The following is a 17,656-nucleotide window of genomic DNA, read 5'->3' on the forward strand; positions in this document are numbered from 1 at the left end:
TCTTTCAGACATCTTTTCTTCCATTTTTCTGCAGAAAAAGAAATCTTGGAAGTCCAAGGCTTTATTTCAGTGTAAGTTGTCTATAATCCCAGATTTCAAGATTTTATGGAGTAAAAAAAATCTCTACTGTCTGGGTTTTGTAGAAGATTGTATACTTTCCCTGGGGTAGTATGAAAGTATTTCAGTCTTAGGGCAGAAAAATGGTTTGGAATGTTTTGTAGGATCAGTTTATTGTTTTATACTGGCTAGAGAACTCCCAGATTTATTGGTCTGAATTGCTTTCACACTGATGAGTCAGTCTTTTCAATGCTTCACCTCGAGACTGGAGTTTAGAGAACAATTTGTAGTTCCTTTCAAGGTGGCAAGTGTCCCAAGGAATGACAGTTGAGAGTTCACTGGAAATAAAATAATTTTAATTATTCAAAACAATTCCAGTCAGTTTCAACCACTCCAGATTTTCAAACTTGTTCCATACACATGCTTTTATATGCAGAAAGTAAATACATTATTTGTATGTGCATAACTTTGGCTCAGAGTAAAAAACCTCAGGGATCGTATGCAGCTCTGAATACATAGGTTACAAAAAAATTTAATTTCTAAGCTTTTAAGGCTGTATTAACTCCATATTAGTTTTTTCTGCACTTCTGCCTCTCCAGATGTAGAAGCAGAGGAAACAGTCCAGGAGGAGTTTTGATGTCACCTGTCAGTATTAAGTGATTTGAGCTGCAGCCACAAACTCCACTCCACAGGTAAAAGTCTGAGGACCTCTATTTGTGGGTTTGGGGCCCAAGAAAAAATGGGTTTAGCCTAGACAGTGCAGATATATTCTGCAGTATACATTTCTGCTAAGGTTCAGCACAGCACAAGAAATAAAACCCAAGCAAGATAACATGTAGGATGAACACAGTGAGGTGTAAGAGATGCAACTGTCAGCTGCTTAATGAGATTGTTCCATGTACAGTGATATGAAGGAATAAAACTCTGTCTGAGCAAAACAGGTGGACTCAGTGCATACCAAATACCTGGCTGCATAATCAGTTATCTTGATAGTCTAACGGCCAGAAGGAGTCAAATCCCAAAATGAAATATGAGTAGAACATTTCCAACGCTAATGTTCAAGCATTGAATAATGGAAACTGAGAATTGTTTCGAAACTCACTGTGCCTGAAGACTGAAGATCACAGATTCATTCACAAATCATGGAAGAATGGCAGGCTATATCTGCAGCTGTCCTGCAGATATCAACAGGTCTTTCAGTGAAGAAAATTGTTCAAATATTTCAGTTCCCCCAAGAATACTGGTATTTTTCCTGTATAGTGTGATAAAGGGTTCATTTCTCACACAGGGAATGGACCATTTTTACAAATTCCATACCAAACAAATTTTCAGGAAAACATTTCCCTGATAACAATTCATCTGCTAATTCTGAACTGTGAGATTTGAATTCAAACATTTTTCTGCTCTGTCCTGCAATGAAATAAACAGACCTTTCTAACTTTTTCTTTTAAAACATCCCACATTCCAGCATCTAGAGCAATCATGTGGCCTTTAAGATATTCCCATTTAAGTTTGGTCATCTTTGTTGGTTTCAGCTAGAGTAAAGTTAATTTTCTGCAGAGTGGCCAATGCGGGGCTGTTTTGGATTTGTGTTGAGCACAGGGTTGATAACACAGAGAGGATTTTGCTATTGCTGAGCAGCACTTACTCAGAGCTGAGGCCTTGTCTGCTTTTCACACTGCCTTGCTGGCAAGGACATTGGGGGTGCAAGGGAGGCTGAGGGAAGACACAGCCAGGACAGGTGACCCCAGCTGACCAAGGGGTTTTCCAGACCATATGGATCATGCTCAGGATGTGAAGTGGGGGAAGAAGGAGGAAGGGAGGGACATTTGGTGTGATGGTGTCTGTCTTCCCAAGTAACCATTGCATGTGATGGGGCACTGCTCTGCTGGAGATGGCTGAATAGCTCCCAGCCCATAGGAAGCAGGGAGTTAATTCCATGTTTTGCTTTGGTTGTGTGCAGAGCTTTTGCTTCCCCTATTTAGGTGTCTTTATCTCAACCGATGAGTTTTCTGCCCTTTACCCCTCTGGTTCTCTCCCCAGCCTTGTTGGTGGGGGAGTTAGTGAGTGGCAGCATGGGCCTGGGTTGCTGGCTCCGGTTAAACCATGGCAACTTCAAATTCTCACATGTACTTTCTATCCTGGAGTGAGTTCCATTTAATATTTTCTTATTAGAAGCACTTCACTTGGTACAGATAGTTATTGAATTGAGATGAGATTTGAACTTGAGTGCTGTATAAGAAGTAAGTACTGTTACCTCTTTTCTTGTAATTTTAATACAAGACTACATCCAATGGACTTTCCGAAAGTTCAGCCACACCTGCTAAAGCCCCATTAAAATGCATTTTGTCAAAATGCATTTTGTCAAAAATACTCATAACCAATTCACGCTTTCATTAAGGGGTGCCTCACAAAGGTGTCTAAGATGCATGATGGGAGCCAGACTTGACATGGAGAGACAATACCAGAGGAAAAAAGGACTCTCAGATATTCAGCAAGGTATTCTCTGATTCCTTTAAAGCAATTCCATCTTTTCTATTTTCCACTTAAAAGATGGGGTCAAAAATGTGGAGACTTTTTTTCCCTTCAGTGCCTTGCAGACATACTTAGGTATTGCTGATTGCTTCTTCTTCAGGAGGTAAAGAAATATGGAAGAGTCCTCTGGGAATGAGTCTCTCTATTCCCTTATGAAAGATAACTATTTGAAACTTTTCATGAGGGAGAAACTTATATAAGGTATTTCATGGAGATTTTGAAAAGTCATGCTAAGAAATAACAGTCCATCTGGTATTAGAGATCCATCACCCTAGAAAAGAAGTAAAAAGGGATTCCTGCAGGTCTTTTCCTGATTAGGGTCAAAACCTTTGAAACAAATTAATTATCTAAATCTCTTGCACACACTGCTGAAGTGCAGATTATTTCCTTAGAAATAGTCCATGCTCATTCCCTGAAGTCTTCTTCAAGCTCTAAATTTAGAATATTTTGCAACTATAATGCCACCTTTAAATAAAACTGGAAATTCTAAAAAGAAAATTTGACAGCCAGGAGAGGGAGCATTAGCAGATGTTGAACAGCTCAAAAGCAACATGAAGAATAAATGTGTGATTATACTGGAATTTACACCAAAATATTCCCAAAACAAAAAAAAAATCCAAGGAATTATGAAAGGTGCCATAAAGGCCAGTAAAAGTTCTTAATTCCTTAGAGACTACTGCAATTTTGTTTCTTTCAATAAAACTCAGAAGTCCAGTTGACCAATATTTCTGTCAGAAAACATACACGGAAAAATTAGTGTATGGGAAATATTCTCTTATTTTTTCTTCCTCAGAATTCACATTCCTGCACTTAAATGTTATTTTTTCAGTTCTTCTAAGGCTATTTCAAGGCTGATTCTAGAAAGACTATTTTGGCCGAAAGACACCCATTTCCATACCTATGGGTGACTCTGACTGTAAAAAGAAAAGAGACTGCAGTAAGAAAGACATTTCATTCTTGACTGCACAAGTAAGAAAATGGGGCAAAGAGCTCTGTGTGGATGAACAAGGGACCCCAGTCACTACTCAAGAATTAAGCAGGAAATACACAGGGGATGGAAGCACTCAGGCCACTTGGAATGAATATAGAGAATTTGCAAAGCGGAAAGCAGATGAGGAATGCAGAATTTAATGTCAAGGATGTCAAAGACAACAAGAAAAGCTTCTTCAAACACATCAACAACAAAAGGAAAACAAAAGATAATGTAGTCCTAAATGGAGGGGGAACCCTGGTAACAGAGGGCACAGGAAAGGCAATGCTGAATGCCTTCTTTGCATCAGTCTTCACTGACACGACCAGAGATCAGGAATCTCTGACAGGGGAGATGGCAGGGGCGGGTGGGAGGGAGGAACCCACCCCAGTGAACTTGATATCCATGGGCTCTAAAGGGATGCATCCCCCAGTGCTGAGAGGGCTGGTGAACACAGTAGCAAGGCCATGCACAATCACCTTTGAAAGGTCATGGCAACCACAGGAGGTGCCTGGGGACTGGAAGAAAGCAAATGGCACCCCAGTCTTCAAAAATGGAAGAAGGAGCCACAGGAACTACCAGCCAGTCAGCCTCACTTCAGTCCCTGGAAAGGAGGCAGAGCATCTCATTCCGGAGGCCATCTCTAGCCGCATGCATGACAAGAAGGTGATCAGGAGCAGGCAGCATGGATTCACCAAAGGTAAATCATGCTTGACCAGCCTGATTGCTTCTAAATGAAACAATTACCCATGTGGAGAGCTGTGGATATTCTCTACCTTGACTCCAGCAAGACTTTCAACACTGTCTTCCACAACATCCTCGAAAGGTACACTCAGGAAGTGTGGGCTGGATGAGTGGACAGTGAGGTGGATGGAGGATCACAGAGAGCTGTAACTAGTGGCACAGGATCTAGTTAGGGGTCTGTTATAAGTGGTGTCCCACAGGATGCCACAGTGGGCCCAGCATTGTTTACTTATTCATCAGCGACTTGGATGAAGTGATGCAGTAACATCTCAGTAAGTTCCCTGATGACACTGAGCTGGGAACAGTGGCTGATAATCCAGAGGGATGTGCAGCTCTTCAGAGGGACTGTGACAGGCCAGAGAGCCAGGCAGAGAAGAATTATCTGAAATTCAACAAAGGTAAATGCAGAGTCCTGCACTGGGGAGGAACAACCCCAGGCACCAGCACAGGCTGGGGGTGACCTGCTGGGAAGCAGCTCTGTGGAGAAGCACCTGGGGGTCCTGGTGGACAACAAGCTGTCCATGAGCCAGCAGTGTGCCCTGGGGGCCAAGAAGGCCAATGGCATCCTGGAGGGCATCAGGATGATCTTTGCCAGCAGGTCAAGAGAGGTGATTCTGGCCCTCTGCTGTGCCCTGGTGAGGCACATCTGGAGCGCTGTGTCCAGTTCTGGGCTCCTCAGGACAAGAGAGACAAGGAGGTCCTGGAGGGGGTTCAGCGCAAGGCTAAGAGGATAAATTATTGGACTAGGGAGCATCTCTCTTATGAGGAAAGACTGAGGCAGCTGGGCCTGTTCAGCCTTGAGAAGAGATGACCGAGAGGGGAGCTGATCAGTGTCTGTGAGTATCTGAAGGGAGGGTGTGAAGAGGATGGAGCTGGGTTCTGCTCTGTGGTGCTGTGCAATAGGATGAGAGGCAATGGGCACAAACTGGGCCACAGGAAGTTCCACCTGGAAACAAGGAAGAGCAGGAACATGTTACTGTGCATGTTACCAAGTACAGGTTGGATGTACTGGATGTACTGGTACAGAGAGGATGTGGAGTCTCCCTCACTGCAGATACTCGAGAACAGTCTGGACACAGTCCTGTTCCTTGTGCTCTAGGATGGCCCTGCTTGAGCATGGAGATTGGACCAGATGGCCAACTGTGGTGCCTCTCAGCATGTCTCATTCTGTGATTGTTGTAATCCCAACAAAACCCAGTTCCAGGGTACCAGGTTGAAAGCCTTCCACAAAGGTGATGTGCAACCAAACCATGAGAACCAATGGTATTTCCAAATGAAGGGAAGTATTCAACAACAATGTGCCTAAGGAAATTCACAGTGGGAAAAAAAAATGTTAGATGTGTATGTCCTAATAATTAAAGTAAAACACTAATTAGAAATCACTCCAATTTTCTTACTAATAGGAAGGAAGGGAGGGAGTAAATTATTATCACTAATAGAGGTATTAAGAATTAAGGCTGATCTCCTGTTTTTTCCTTGATGAGAGATAAAGGCTGACTGCTGCTCTTAAGGTCTTACTTGGTTGCCAGAACTGGAATTCATACACACATCATGGATAAGAAAGCAGGCTCTGCCAACAGCTGCTTGGAGTAGGTGTCTCCAGAGACCCAAGTGATCATGATCTATCCCTAACATATATCTGGCTGCCATTGTGGCCATAGAAGGCAACAGTGGGATAGATGTTGCTGGAGAAGCTGGCCAGTTACAACACAATCCATGAGGAAAACCCTTGATCTTGCAGATGCCAATTCCTCCACAGGGAGAAGATAGATCAAGCCCAAAATGCATTTTTCTTGATGACTTCCCAAACCAGCTGCAACTGATTTCCAAACTCATGGGCCTCCAGAAAGAACACACTAATCAAAATTCACTTTTGGCTTAAATTGTTAGAAAGACAGGATTCTCATATTCTGGAAAATAATTTTTTTTAAAAATGTCCCTCTGGATTTGTATGTGTTCTCTGTATGTGAAAAATAACACTGAGTTTACTCAAAGCAGAAAGGAAAACACCAGTTTTGTTGTTTCTCACAGCTACAGTAAAAGCTTATTCCTCTAGAAATCAGACACAAAATAATCAATACAAAAAACTGCTGCAGTCTGGAGAATACTGTAGGTTGATGATTTGGTGAGACATTTATTCACAGGTAAAACAGGCAGTAAAGAAATACCGTTTGAAAAGCTTGCAAATTACTATGTGTAATGCACTGGTCTCTTTGGAAGACAGTATGTTTGGGCCTAGAAAAATCTCAAACATCCCACTGTCATTCTTACAGTGAGTCAAATTACCACTCTTCCTATGCAGCCAGCAAGAGCTATTTTCTCTGCTTTGTTTAATTCTGTAGTCTAGTTAATGCCATACAAAGAGCATCTTGTAGAGAAAGTCTGCCTTGGAAAACAGATGGAAAAATATTTATATGCTTTGTATTAATAGTTAATATCAGTGGCTGACTGTTTCTTAGTTTTATGATAACATACACCTCTAAAATAAAAACTACAATAAATGTAGATCTTATCTTAGCACTGCTATGAGCAGCGTGAGAAAATTTCCATTCATTTTTATTATCTTTTCAGTTAACTTGTCTCACATTATTTTAAAGATCCCAGATTGAGTAGAAGAGCACAAACAATAATTAAGACTCCTAATCTTTGATGATACTCAGGATGAACCAAGCAGACCTTAATGTAGACAAAAAGAGGTATTTTGCAACTTCTGTCATCCTAGAGATTACAAAAATATCTCATATATCTTGTAAATACTACCAGAAAACCTACCTTGTATATTGTTGAACACAGTTTCTAAATTCAACACAAAAATATTTTTTCACTAGAGGAAAGAAAATAATGTTTTCCCTATCTAAATGAGAAAACTGCAAGGGAAAAAGGGACAGGTTATTCTTTATATTGTCGTAAAATTCACATCACTGTGATCAAATTCATTCCTGATTTCACTAAGCTCTCAAGAGGGATGAATGTGGCAAATGTGACAGTTTTAAAAATTATCTTCCAATAGAAATATTAAAAAAATTAATCTTCCCTCTAAAAAAAACTGACAAGATCAAAAGCAAAACAATTACTACTTTTGCATTGCAAAAACAGAGAGTTATTCATAGCTATAATAAAACCCAAAATACATCAATACTTACAAATCTATGAAATTTTATATTTCAAGGTGAATTCTACATTGCTGTCATTTTTCTACATCTCATGCATTAGAAGGAACAATATAGAACATTCATCTGGAACAGATGAAGATGTACACTGACCAGCAGGATCCCTTAATATATATTCACATCTTTGTTCAAGTTAATGACTTTGAGAGTTTAAGAGTTCGATAAAATATTGTTTGCACGAAATTTATACTTCAATAAATAATTAGGCAAATAGGTGTGACCTCTGGTATTCAATTTCAAATGTGAATGCTTGCCTGAATTTTTCCAGGCACAAATGTGAATGCATGCCTGAATTTTTCCAGTAGAGAACTGACCCTCAAAAATAAGTGTACCAAGTATTTTGTAACCATTAATATCATATCTTTTCACAATTACAAACTTAATTGGAATTATGAGAAGTATAAAATATCTCCTCACTTGTTCCCAGATAAATCAGTCCCATTGGCACCACTGACTTGCAAAACACAAATATTAATTTACAACAAGTGCTTCTGAAAACCTAATTTCCACAATAACCCTTAACTAATTACAGAAAATCCTTGCCAGAGCAATAGTGCAAGAAAAAAAAATAACAATACCACCACCAAAAACAACATAAAAAACCCATAAAAACAGGAAACCATTTTCAGTCATAAATTAATTTACTTTTGATCATTTCAATGCATTCAGCAAATAAATTTTAAGCAGTAATACAGGTGCAAACAACTAATAAATATGAAATAAGTGAAGCCCTTCCAGGCCTTCAAAAATTTTGCTGACTAAGTCCACATTTCTAGAGGAGATAAAGGGGGGTTTCCATCCTTATCAATGTATAATTGCATCTTTACCCTAGCTATGTGAAAAAATGTTGAGCCCTCATCCCACCATTTGTTTTTTTTCAGGATTTCACCTCGGGATGGCCAGGAAGCCCAGGTCCCCAGATGGCTTGTCACAACGGAAAAGCTATGAATAGACTAATGTTTTATTAACTTTGGGGTTGTGTTATGCAAGGCTATCAGCCCCTAAAACAGGATGCCTTTGTCACAGAATCCAGCCCAGGAACCAGACTTAAATCAATGCATAGGATCTTATGAATTCAGCAATTTTCTACCCTTGAGGGAGGCCACAGAAGAAAAAGTCCTCTTAGAAGCTGTTATCATCTCTCACATAGGACCCATCATTCAAGCCAAAATGTTGAAAATTCTAAGAGAGAAACTGTTTCCTGGTGTTTCCCCTGCTCTCCACACACTCGGTGGACGCAGCTTCAAGAGAAGCTGTTCCTGCATGCTGCAGGCTTGTGCTCATGCCTTCATCATTACTCACACGTGACGACAGCAAAGGTGCTGGAAATCCTGGCCCTTACATTTAATAATAAAGCTGGTTCACCTGGGCTGTGCAGTCCACACTCTCAGTCTGCTGACACAGACTTCATAATTAAGCTGTGCTATAAAGATTGGCAGATCAGTAAAATACATCCTGTCCGCACACTGCCCAGATGACAGGCTCTCTTCTTTATCCCACATGTTACACTATGTGGAAATGCATGTTTGAAAGTGCAATCAATACCAGTCCTTTAAAATTTAGCCCTAATAGGGAGTGTTATAGCAAAAAAAAAACCAAAAATACAGAAGATAATGACATATTAAATCTCATCTCAGAACTGTAGAGTAGTGGTATTATTCATGAGAAATTTTAGACCAGAAGGGCAGAAGGAAATACTGAAAGTTACTGCTGTGTTCCGAGATCCTATACCATGGTACAGGCCATGAACCTAAGGGCTCACTTTAATTAAACAACATCAAAAAAAAACTTAAATCCCAAACAAATTGAACAGAAAACACACTGTACCACCTACTATCTTGTTCCACAACTTTATTGCCATTGGTGACAATGGCACCAATGGTCTTCATTTTAAATACATCTGAATACATCTAAATTCAACTCCCAAAACTTGGTTCTTCTTTTATAACTTCAGTCTCTTCTTCTCATATATTTCTTAGAAGACATCTGTCCTTTCTCAGATATCTGTAAATTACAATTCCTCCTCTTTCTCTTTTACCTGCCATATATTTTCTGGAATCTCTCAATTTACAGCAAACTTGTTCTTTTCTTGACTCTTCACTGAATTTTCTCAAACCTAACAACTCCTATTTTGAATTTTGCACACTCATAAAAGATCCAACATTCTGAAAAGAATTGCTCTAGAGCTAAATACAAAAGTAACCTATCTTCTGATTTTCTTTTTATATATCTCTGATATACACTGCAGTTTAGTTAAAATAATTAGGGATATACAATCAAAGTTGTCTGTACTAATAAGAGACAGAATCAAGATAAAGTGTACTTCAAGGGCAGTACTAAAATGATGATTTACACTCTAGCCAGTAACTTGTTAATTTTCAAGCATCACAGATATTGGTGAAAAGATAATGGGCCAAGAAAGAAATTTAAAATAATCTCAGTACTTTAGACTCTTTTTTGGGGAGAATGGCTGTGTTTGAAGTTTTTTGGGGTTTTGTAGAATTACTCTTACTAAGGAAAGAATAAATCAGCTATTCTCAAAAGTTCTCTATTTTTAATATGCTATCACTCACAACCTTTTTAAGATACTGATGCACTGTAATAGTGATGAAGAAAAACCTGCTGTATTGCATGCATGTGTGCTCAGCTGCAAGTGAGAAATAAAATAATCCTTAGAAATGCAAATGCACAGAGAAAGTATTAAGTAATCTTAGATTTGAACAGATTATAAAATAAATAAAATGGAAACTGGATAGTCATACCTGAAGACACCATTAAAAATTTCCAATTTTTTTTTAGCTGGTAAGTTTTCTGGATCAAATCAAGAAAATTACATTTTCTAATTCTCATATTTTCATGTTCCAAACTGAAAGAACAAGAAGAAAATTCTTATTTCTTTTGCAGGTACAGCAAACAGTTTAATTGCAAATGAAACTTTTTAAATAAGATTTGATATTGTTAAAATCTACCCAGAAACTGATCAGGTGCAGTGAAGCAGAGTGTGGAAATGATAAGACCATCTGAACCAATTACATTTCACAGAAATGACAACCACTAACATAATTTTGTGCCTTGGAACCAGTTTGCTTACATAACTTATGCCTACTGTTGAGGCCTGTATTTCAATAAAGCAAATGTGCAAATGGCATGATTCCTGTTAGAATAGAGTCCTCCATCAAGTTAAATAGCTGCATAACACACTAAAATCCAGATAGCTATCATTCAACATCATTCTTGCATCTGTCTAAATTCTTGTTGCAGTAAACAAGATAAAAAGGGGAAGTGGTTCAGAAATAAACAACCTTTCTTGTTTTTATTCCATTTGTTGGCCTTTCCAAGACAATGTCTGCAATAAACATCATCATTAATCATCATCATCATCCTTACAGTTAAAAAACCCTGACTAACTCCAGAGACATTATAGAAATAGAACTATACTATAATGTGGACTTCTCTGAGAACAGCATGGGTAGACAACACGCTCTTTCTACAATTTTGATAACTTTTTAAATTAAAAGATCCCTTATTGCCACCCTTCCAGTCTTCTTTTTTTTCTCAAGAAAGCCAGATGAACACCCACAAAATAATGGAGAACTACAATTAATGTCAAAACAGTAATAGACACTTGTTATTAATCAATGCAACAGCATTCAACATTTAATCACCATAAATTCCACCCATTTTGTTGTGCCTGTTGGCCCAGCTCTTTGCCAAAATTGAGCACGTCATTTTTGCTAAGATACTTCCAGCAAATTCCTCATTCTTTCAGGAACCTCTCAGAACAAAATCTTTTCATGAACTCTTGATAAGCTGTCGTGCTACCATTTCAGGGAAGGTGCTGCCTTAGGGACCTGGCAGAGGAGAGAAAATAGAAATTCAAACTATTAATTTAGCATTAGTAATCTATTTTGCAGCTGCAGTGATCTCAGGAGAAGTAAACTAGAAAGCATAGGGTATCAAAGGATGACTAGATTTGCCATTTTATGATGATATAAAATTCCTCTAGCCTGTAATAGCAATTTTTGCCCAGCACACTACTTTAAGAATGTAATTTAGCAACATGTTGTTTAGATTTGATCTCTTCTGTGGTCTGTTCCATGGGAGCAGACTGTTTTAACTTCAAAAACCCTGGAGTATGTGTCTCAGCTTTAAGTGCTGCTATAGTTTGAGATCATTAGCACAGATTTTTTGAACACAGCCAGAAAAAAAATATAAACAAATCCCAGCATCTAGAAATTGAGAAGATTTTTACCTCAGGTGTCCTGGTGTCAGAAAAATCTTTGTAATTACTCTAAGTTAAGCCCATTTTAAATGTTAGAAAACAGAGTTATGTTATATTAGTAAGAAGGCTTTTCTATGACTTCACTAAAAAGCTTCCCTCCTTTTAATGAATGCTTATGCAGGAAGAAAAGCATACTTTTCATCATTTGAGCTCCAACTTCTTCCTTTGTTTCTCAGTGAGGACTACCGAAAATTAATCCAGGACAGAAAGATATGGGCTGATTTAACAGTCTCCTAATTTCCTAATTCCTAAACATTTCATTAACCTTTCTAAAGGGAACAGTTTCTCCTAAGAGAGAAGGCATGTTTCAGATAAAAGATAAAAGGACAGAGGGAGTCCATGATCGAAGAAAGAGTTTTCATATTAAAGACTGGTTGGCAGGTATCAAAATCAGCATGAAAACCCAAGAAATATGGAAGTAATTAAATACCACAACCTCAGTCTTCTTGCTAGCATTCCAATTGTAGCCAAGCTCCACTAGGCAAATCGCTGGGTGGAAGTCACTTTTTATTTTTAGATAAAAGCTCGCTATGTCTAATGTACAGCTGTACATTTTCACATATCTATTCCCCCTGAAGGTAGCAATTTTCCTAAAGCAGGGGAATATTCATGTGTAGAGGAGTCCTTTAGTAGATGACTTCAGTCACTGAGGCCCAGATTTCCCCCTGTATTCAGAGGGTGCTGGGCCACCACTTTGGACTAGCAAAGAATTGCACTCTATGAAATTATTGGCTCTTTATGCTGAACTTATTCCATGCTGAAGCTGAACTTCAAGACATCCTCCTTCTTCACCTCTGCCTTCTAAATGCCTCTGTTTAAATTACTATTATTTTTCCTTTTAACATTTCTTTCTTCACCAGGGCCTTGTTCTTTACTTATTTCTCAAGTTACCAAATGGCAGCAGTGACTACAGTAAAAAAAGGAAATACAAGCCCTGCACAAGACTATTTTCTAACTGGACAAATGACAAACAATATGTTCCAAAATCTTACAGATATAAAAATCTCAAAAAATCTCCACGCAATAAATGTACATGAAATCATTTCTGACACAAGCATGATTTCTCTTCCATAATCCTCTCAGAATTGAAAGCAGGCATTTATGTCACCTTTCTGTTCCCCAGTCTGGCCTTTTCCAGGACAAAATATATGACTTTACAGTGCAAAATACTAAGACCGTTTTTTGTTTGTTTGTTTGTTTGTTTGTTTGTTTTTAAATCCATTTGCCCAAGTGCTTCATTCATTTACATTTTCTTTTCATATTGGGAAATAATAGATTGTGACCACTGCATTTCATACATGTGCGAGACCACCTACTTACGAGAAAGAGATCTGGCAGCAATGAAAGAGCAGAGTGAATAAAGGGTGTGTATCTGGTGCATGAGCACAGAAATGCAGCCAGCTTGTCCTGCCGTTGGTAGCCCCCCTCAGTACACTATTTTGATTGTTTGTCTCCCTTGATTAATAGCCAAAGGAGACATGAAATTATGCCTTAGGAAGCAAAGGGTAGTACATAGGCCTTTGAATGTGGGGGAAAGGCACTTGAAATAAGTGCAATGAAGGACACCTACACTGGGGTTTCAAAGAGCTGACAGCACTGTCCAGGCTATTTGCAGATCATTATATAAGCTTCATTTTCAACACCCTGGATGGTCTGAGGTAAGTGAAAGACATTTAAAATCAAAATTAAAACTAAAAACACTGAATCAGAGAAACAAAAGAAATCCTATAAGAAAAGGTTATTACTTTAGAAACTATTTCTGTCCACTGCCCTTCCTATTTTCTTGCTAATCTGCACTGGAGCCTGAGCAGTGAAATATTCAGAAGTGCCCAGCCCCACTGAAATCCAATTTCTTTTTCTATTTTTAAAATTAAAGGTCTTGAGTCAAACCATGATGTATTATGCAATGAATCTGTAACAGGAAGAGCTGTATAACATTGCCAGCTAGTGGTCACTTGACTTCAGAGCACAATAACTCAATTCTAGCACAGTTTAAATATTTTTTGAAATGTAATAAAACCTTTTATAGTTGTAGCTTAAGGAAATGACAAATAAATTGCAAACATATTTCAGTACCTTAGCCATCAGAACATAAAATTCTGCATGAAGGTAACATTTAGTTCATGAATATGCTAGTTCTTCATTTAGGTTTAGTTTTCTAGTAGAAAATTACATGGAAGTTTTAAGTTCATTTCAGCACTGATTCCAATGGTGCAGGAAACTATATGATATTTTCATTAATGTTGTTTAACTTTACTATGTCATCTCTGAGCTGTATCTTCTAACACCTGGATAATAATATGGTTTTGGGTTTTTTACAATTGTTGCTGCTAAAGACTGTTTATTCATTAGAAGTGAAGCCTTACAAAAGCACAGGCATCAGCAAAACAAACATGTAATGGATACAAAAGAGACTAAGAAAATTCAGGAACCTGCATTTATAACGAGGCATGCATTTATAATAATTATACTTAAAATATTAATGATGCATTTTTCTGAATTCTCTCTGTAATCTAAGGTTTAGATTCAAACAAGCTGTTTTTATGAAGATATAAAGCTACATGAACACCAAGTAATGAATAATACACAGTAAGAGGAGAGAAAGAGTGGATCCTAACATGAATGTTATGTCCTGCAAAAACATATACACTTAAATGTTTCTATAGATATCTTCAATAGCTACAGTACATTTGCAAAAATTAAGTCAGCTGGCATTTGTGTGTCAGTATGTAAAGGTCATAGAGCAGAATATACATTCTGGAAGGCAACATCTCCTTCAGATTAACATAAGAAAAAATGGAAATTTTAGGGAATTATAAAAGAAATTAAAGGCAAGCCTAGGATGGTGTAAACAATTATCACCAAAGTGTTCTTATTAAGACATTGTTGGTCTTAATATGTTAAAGGTTTTACCTATGTCATCATTTGAAGCCAGTTTTAAAATTGCACTTTTCACACTTGGATCACAATTGGGAGCAATCATCCCCTTGCGAGAAATCTGTGTTAATTCATCCTGCCCTGCAGACAGATCTATTGTGTGGATTTCATTCCAGAGCTGGCTGTGGTTATGGGACCCACACAGTTCCGAATGGGAGCACACCATGCTCATACTGGCAGTATGCATCAGCGGGACCAACCTGGTTTTGCCTGTAAAGGACTGGGCAAACATAATCTAAAATCAATCTATTTAAGGTCCTTCTAGCCTCGGGACATCATTCTGCAAAGATTTATATGCCCATTTAATTGTATTCTGACCTCAGCAGGACTAGCCATGGGTAAGTACAAGCATGGCAGGCGGCTTTGCAAATGACTCTGGGAGTTGGGATAATTCTGAGGTGTGACCTGAGATACTGAGTTTGAGGGCCAAGTCCTCATAGTCTGAAAAATTGCACTGCCGTTAAAATGTGAAGACTATCGCTAGAGGAACAGATCTTTCAACAAAGGCAGAGAGCTACCAAAGAGGCCTTACTCAGAATCCTTTAAAATTATCCGCTACAATGGAAGACTTAATTTAGAACATGTTTTTAAAAAGAAAAAAAGAAAGTGAATTTCACCTTTTAATCTGAAAGAGGGGTTAAAAAACGTAAAAGAAAATTGTTCCCTTTAGGCTAAATCCACACCAGCTATTTCAGAGCAGTTTGGAAGCCCTTCCCTTAGCCCGCTCTACTGAAGAGTTTGCTTACACGGGATGGTTTTCCTGTACACTGGACAAATGCCTTGGGCATTGCAATTAGTCCCTCTTTCACAGTAAAGTCTAGTCAGCCTTTAAACATTTCATCTTTAGATATCTCCAAACTACCTGTGTGGTGGAGACTTTTAGCATAGGGGACCAAGCTAGACGTAACTCAGAGTAAATCCCTTGAAAAATAAGTGTAAACAAAACTAGAAGTCCAGAACAAGCTTCCAAATACCAGTCCCTTCCTGATGTACCATATGATCTCCTAATGAAGATATAAAAATAGGTATTGGGTCAACAAAGTCTCCTCCTTCCAGAAATTACTACTATCAAAATGCATACATATGATTTATTATTTTTTAATATACTTAAAATTTTTGTTGATGTATACTTCCCTTTTGTACAGAAAGCAGCATTCCTAAATCTTCTCTAATGCAGTTGCACAGCTGGATCATCTGCCTGAGATAAAGGAAAGACATTAAAACCAAACTCTCAAAGAGCTAGCATTGCCAGCAATGCAAGAAATGGTCCTCTGACAGACTTCCTTCTTGGTAGCACCACTTGCTTTGACAACACAAAGCAAAGTCCTCTGCAGTCATCATCCAATCTGCTAAATTGCCAACAGCCATGGCAAGGCTTTTAACTATATTTATGAGAGGTTAGTGTAGCAAAACTCAATGCAAGATGTTACAGAAGAGGGAGGCGATTTCATTAAAGAAAATTATCTCAAATACACTGTGCATGCAGCTGCATTCTCTGAAGTACCAAGGTATGGTTTCTCTTTTTCTTTTACAGGCTGGGGATGAGCAGATGCAGAGCAGCCCTGCCCAAAAGGGCTTGGGGGTGCTGGTGGGTGAGAGGCTGGACATGACCCAGCCATGGGCACTCCCAGCCCAGAGAGCCAAACGTGTCCTGGGCTGCATCCAGAGCAGCGTGGGCAGCAGGGGAGGGAGGGGATTCTGCCCCTCTGCTCTGCTCTGCTCTGGGGAGAGCCCACCTGGAACCTGCATCCAGCTCTGGGCTCCCAGAGGACAGAACAGGTCTCACAAGAAGGACAGGGACCTGTTGGAGTAAGTCCAGAGCAGGCCATCAAGTTGATCAGAGGGATGGAGCACCTCTCCTGTGAGGAAAGGCTGAGAAAATTTGGATTGTTCAATCTGGAGAGGAGAAGGCTTCAGAGTAACCGACTTGCAGCCTTTCAGTACCTGATGGCAGCCTTAGAAGAAAGATGGAAAGGGACTATTTACAAGGGCATGCAGTGACAGGACAAGGAGGAATGGTTTCAAACTGAAAGACAGTAGGTTTAGATTAAACACTAGGAAGAAATTCGAGGGGAGTGGTGAGCACTGGAACAGGTTGTCCACAAAAGATGTGGATGCCCCATCCTTGGAAGTGTTCAAGGCCCGGTTGGATGAAGCTCTGAGCAATCTGACTCAGTGAAAATGTCCCTGCCCATGGTAGGCAGGTTGGAATTAGATGATCTTTAATGTCCCACTCAAGCCATTCCATGGTTCTACAGTTCTGTGACACCTAAGCAGCCTGGTAAGAATCCCTTGGGTTCACCATGTGTGAGAGTCTTTCCGAATTTTCCCTCATCTGCCTCAAGATCATCATTGGGGGACCACTGAAGAGAAGACCCCACTGTCTAAAATCGCTGGCTCAGAAGGAGAAAGTTACATGCCAACAAGGCCCTGAGACCTGAGAGCATTGCTAAGTTATTGTTTTCACAGGAGTGTTTGCTGTATGCTAAGAAGGGTCACCATGCCCCATTTGCAACAATAGCAGCTCTGGAAGCTGTCCCAGCTCTCAGCGTGGCTGACTTCTCCTGAGTTTCAGGTGGTCTCTCCCACAGAAGATCCTCACCTGTTTTACAACCACCGTGACAGACAGACTGAGATGTAAGAAGCTTCTCCATCAAGGACTGAGACGTGAAACCCCCATATGAAAAGGCCTCTCTCCTCCTTCCAAGGACTGGGACTGAACTCCCCAATCCTGGGAGGTGTGTGTGGGAGAGGCAAGCTGACCAAAACAAGATGGATGTTGCAGGTGTGAGCATTAGACCACGAAGACTGGCTCTCACCCACCACTGAAAACAGACTGTGTGTACCCTTTCCAAATACCATTCCCTCCTTCCCCCATCAAAAAAGAGTATAATTAGAGTCCAGATGGACTACACCTCTGAGATCTCCCAGACGTAACAGGCAGATCCTCAACTGGACTGG

General features: G+C 39.4%; 1 protein-coding gene across 1 annotated transcript in view; it reads right to left on the reverse strand.

The window, feature by feature from the left end:
* Positions 1–10,294: 10,294 nt before the first annotated feature.
* Positions 10,295–17,656, reverse strand: part of LOC134431655 (hippocampus abundant transcript-like protein 1) — a 47,615-nt gene continuing 40,253 nt past the window's right edge. The window contains exon 12 of the mRNA XM_063179755.1: positions 10,295–11,327. Within this exon, the coding sequence (XP_063035825.1) occupies positions 11,295–11,327 (33 nt within the window). The 3' untranslated portion in view covers positions 10,295–11,294. The remainder of the gene's footprint in view (positions 11,328–17,656) is intronic.

This window comes from Melospiza melodia, chromosome Z (genome assembly GCF_035770615.1).
Source record: "Melospiza melodia melodia isolate bMelMel2 chromosome Z, bMelMel2.pri, whole genome shotgun sequence".
Lineage (NCBI taxonomy): Eukaryota > Metazoa > Chordata > Aves > Passeriformes > Passerellidae > Melospiza > Melospiza melodia.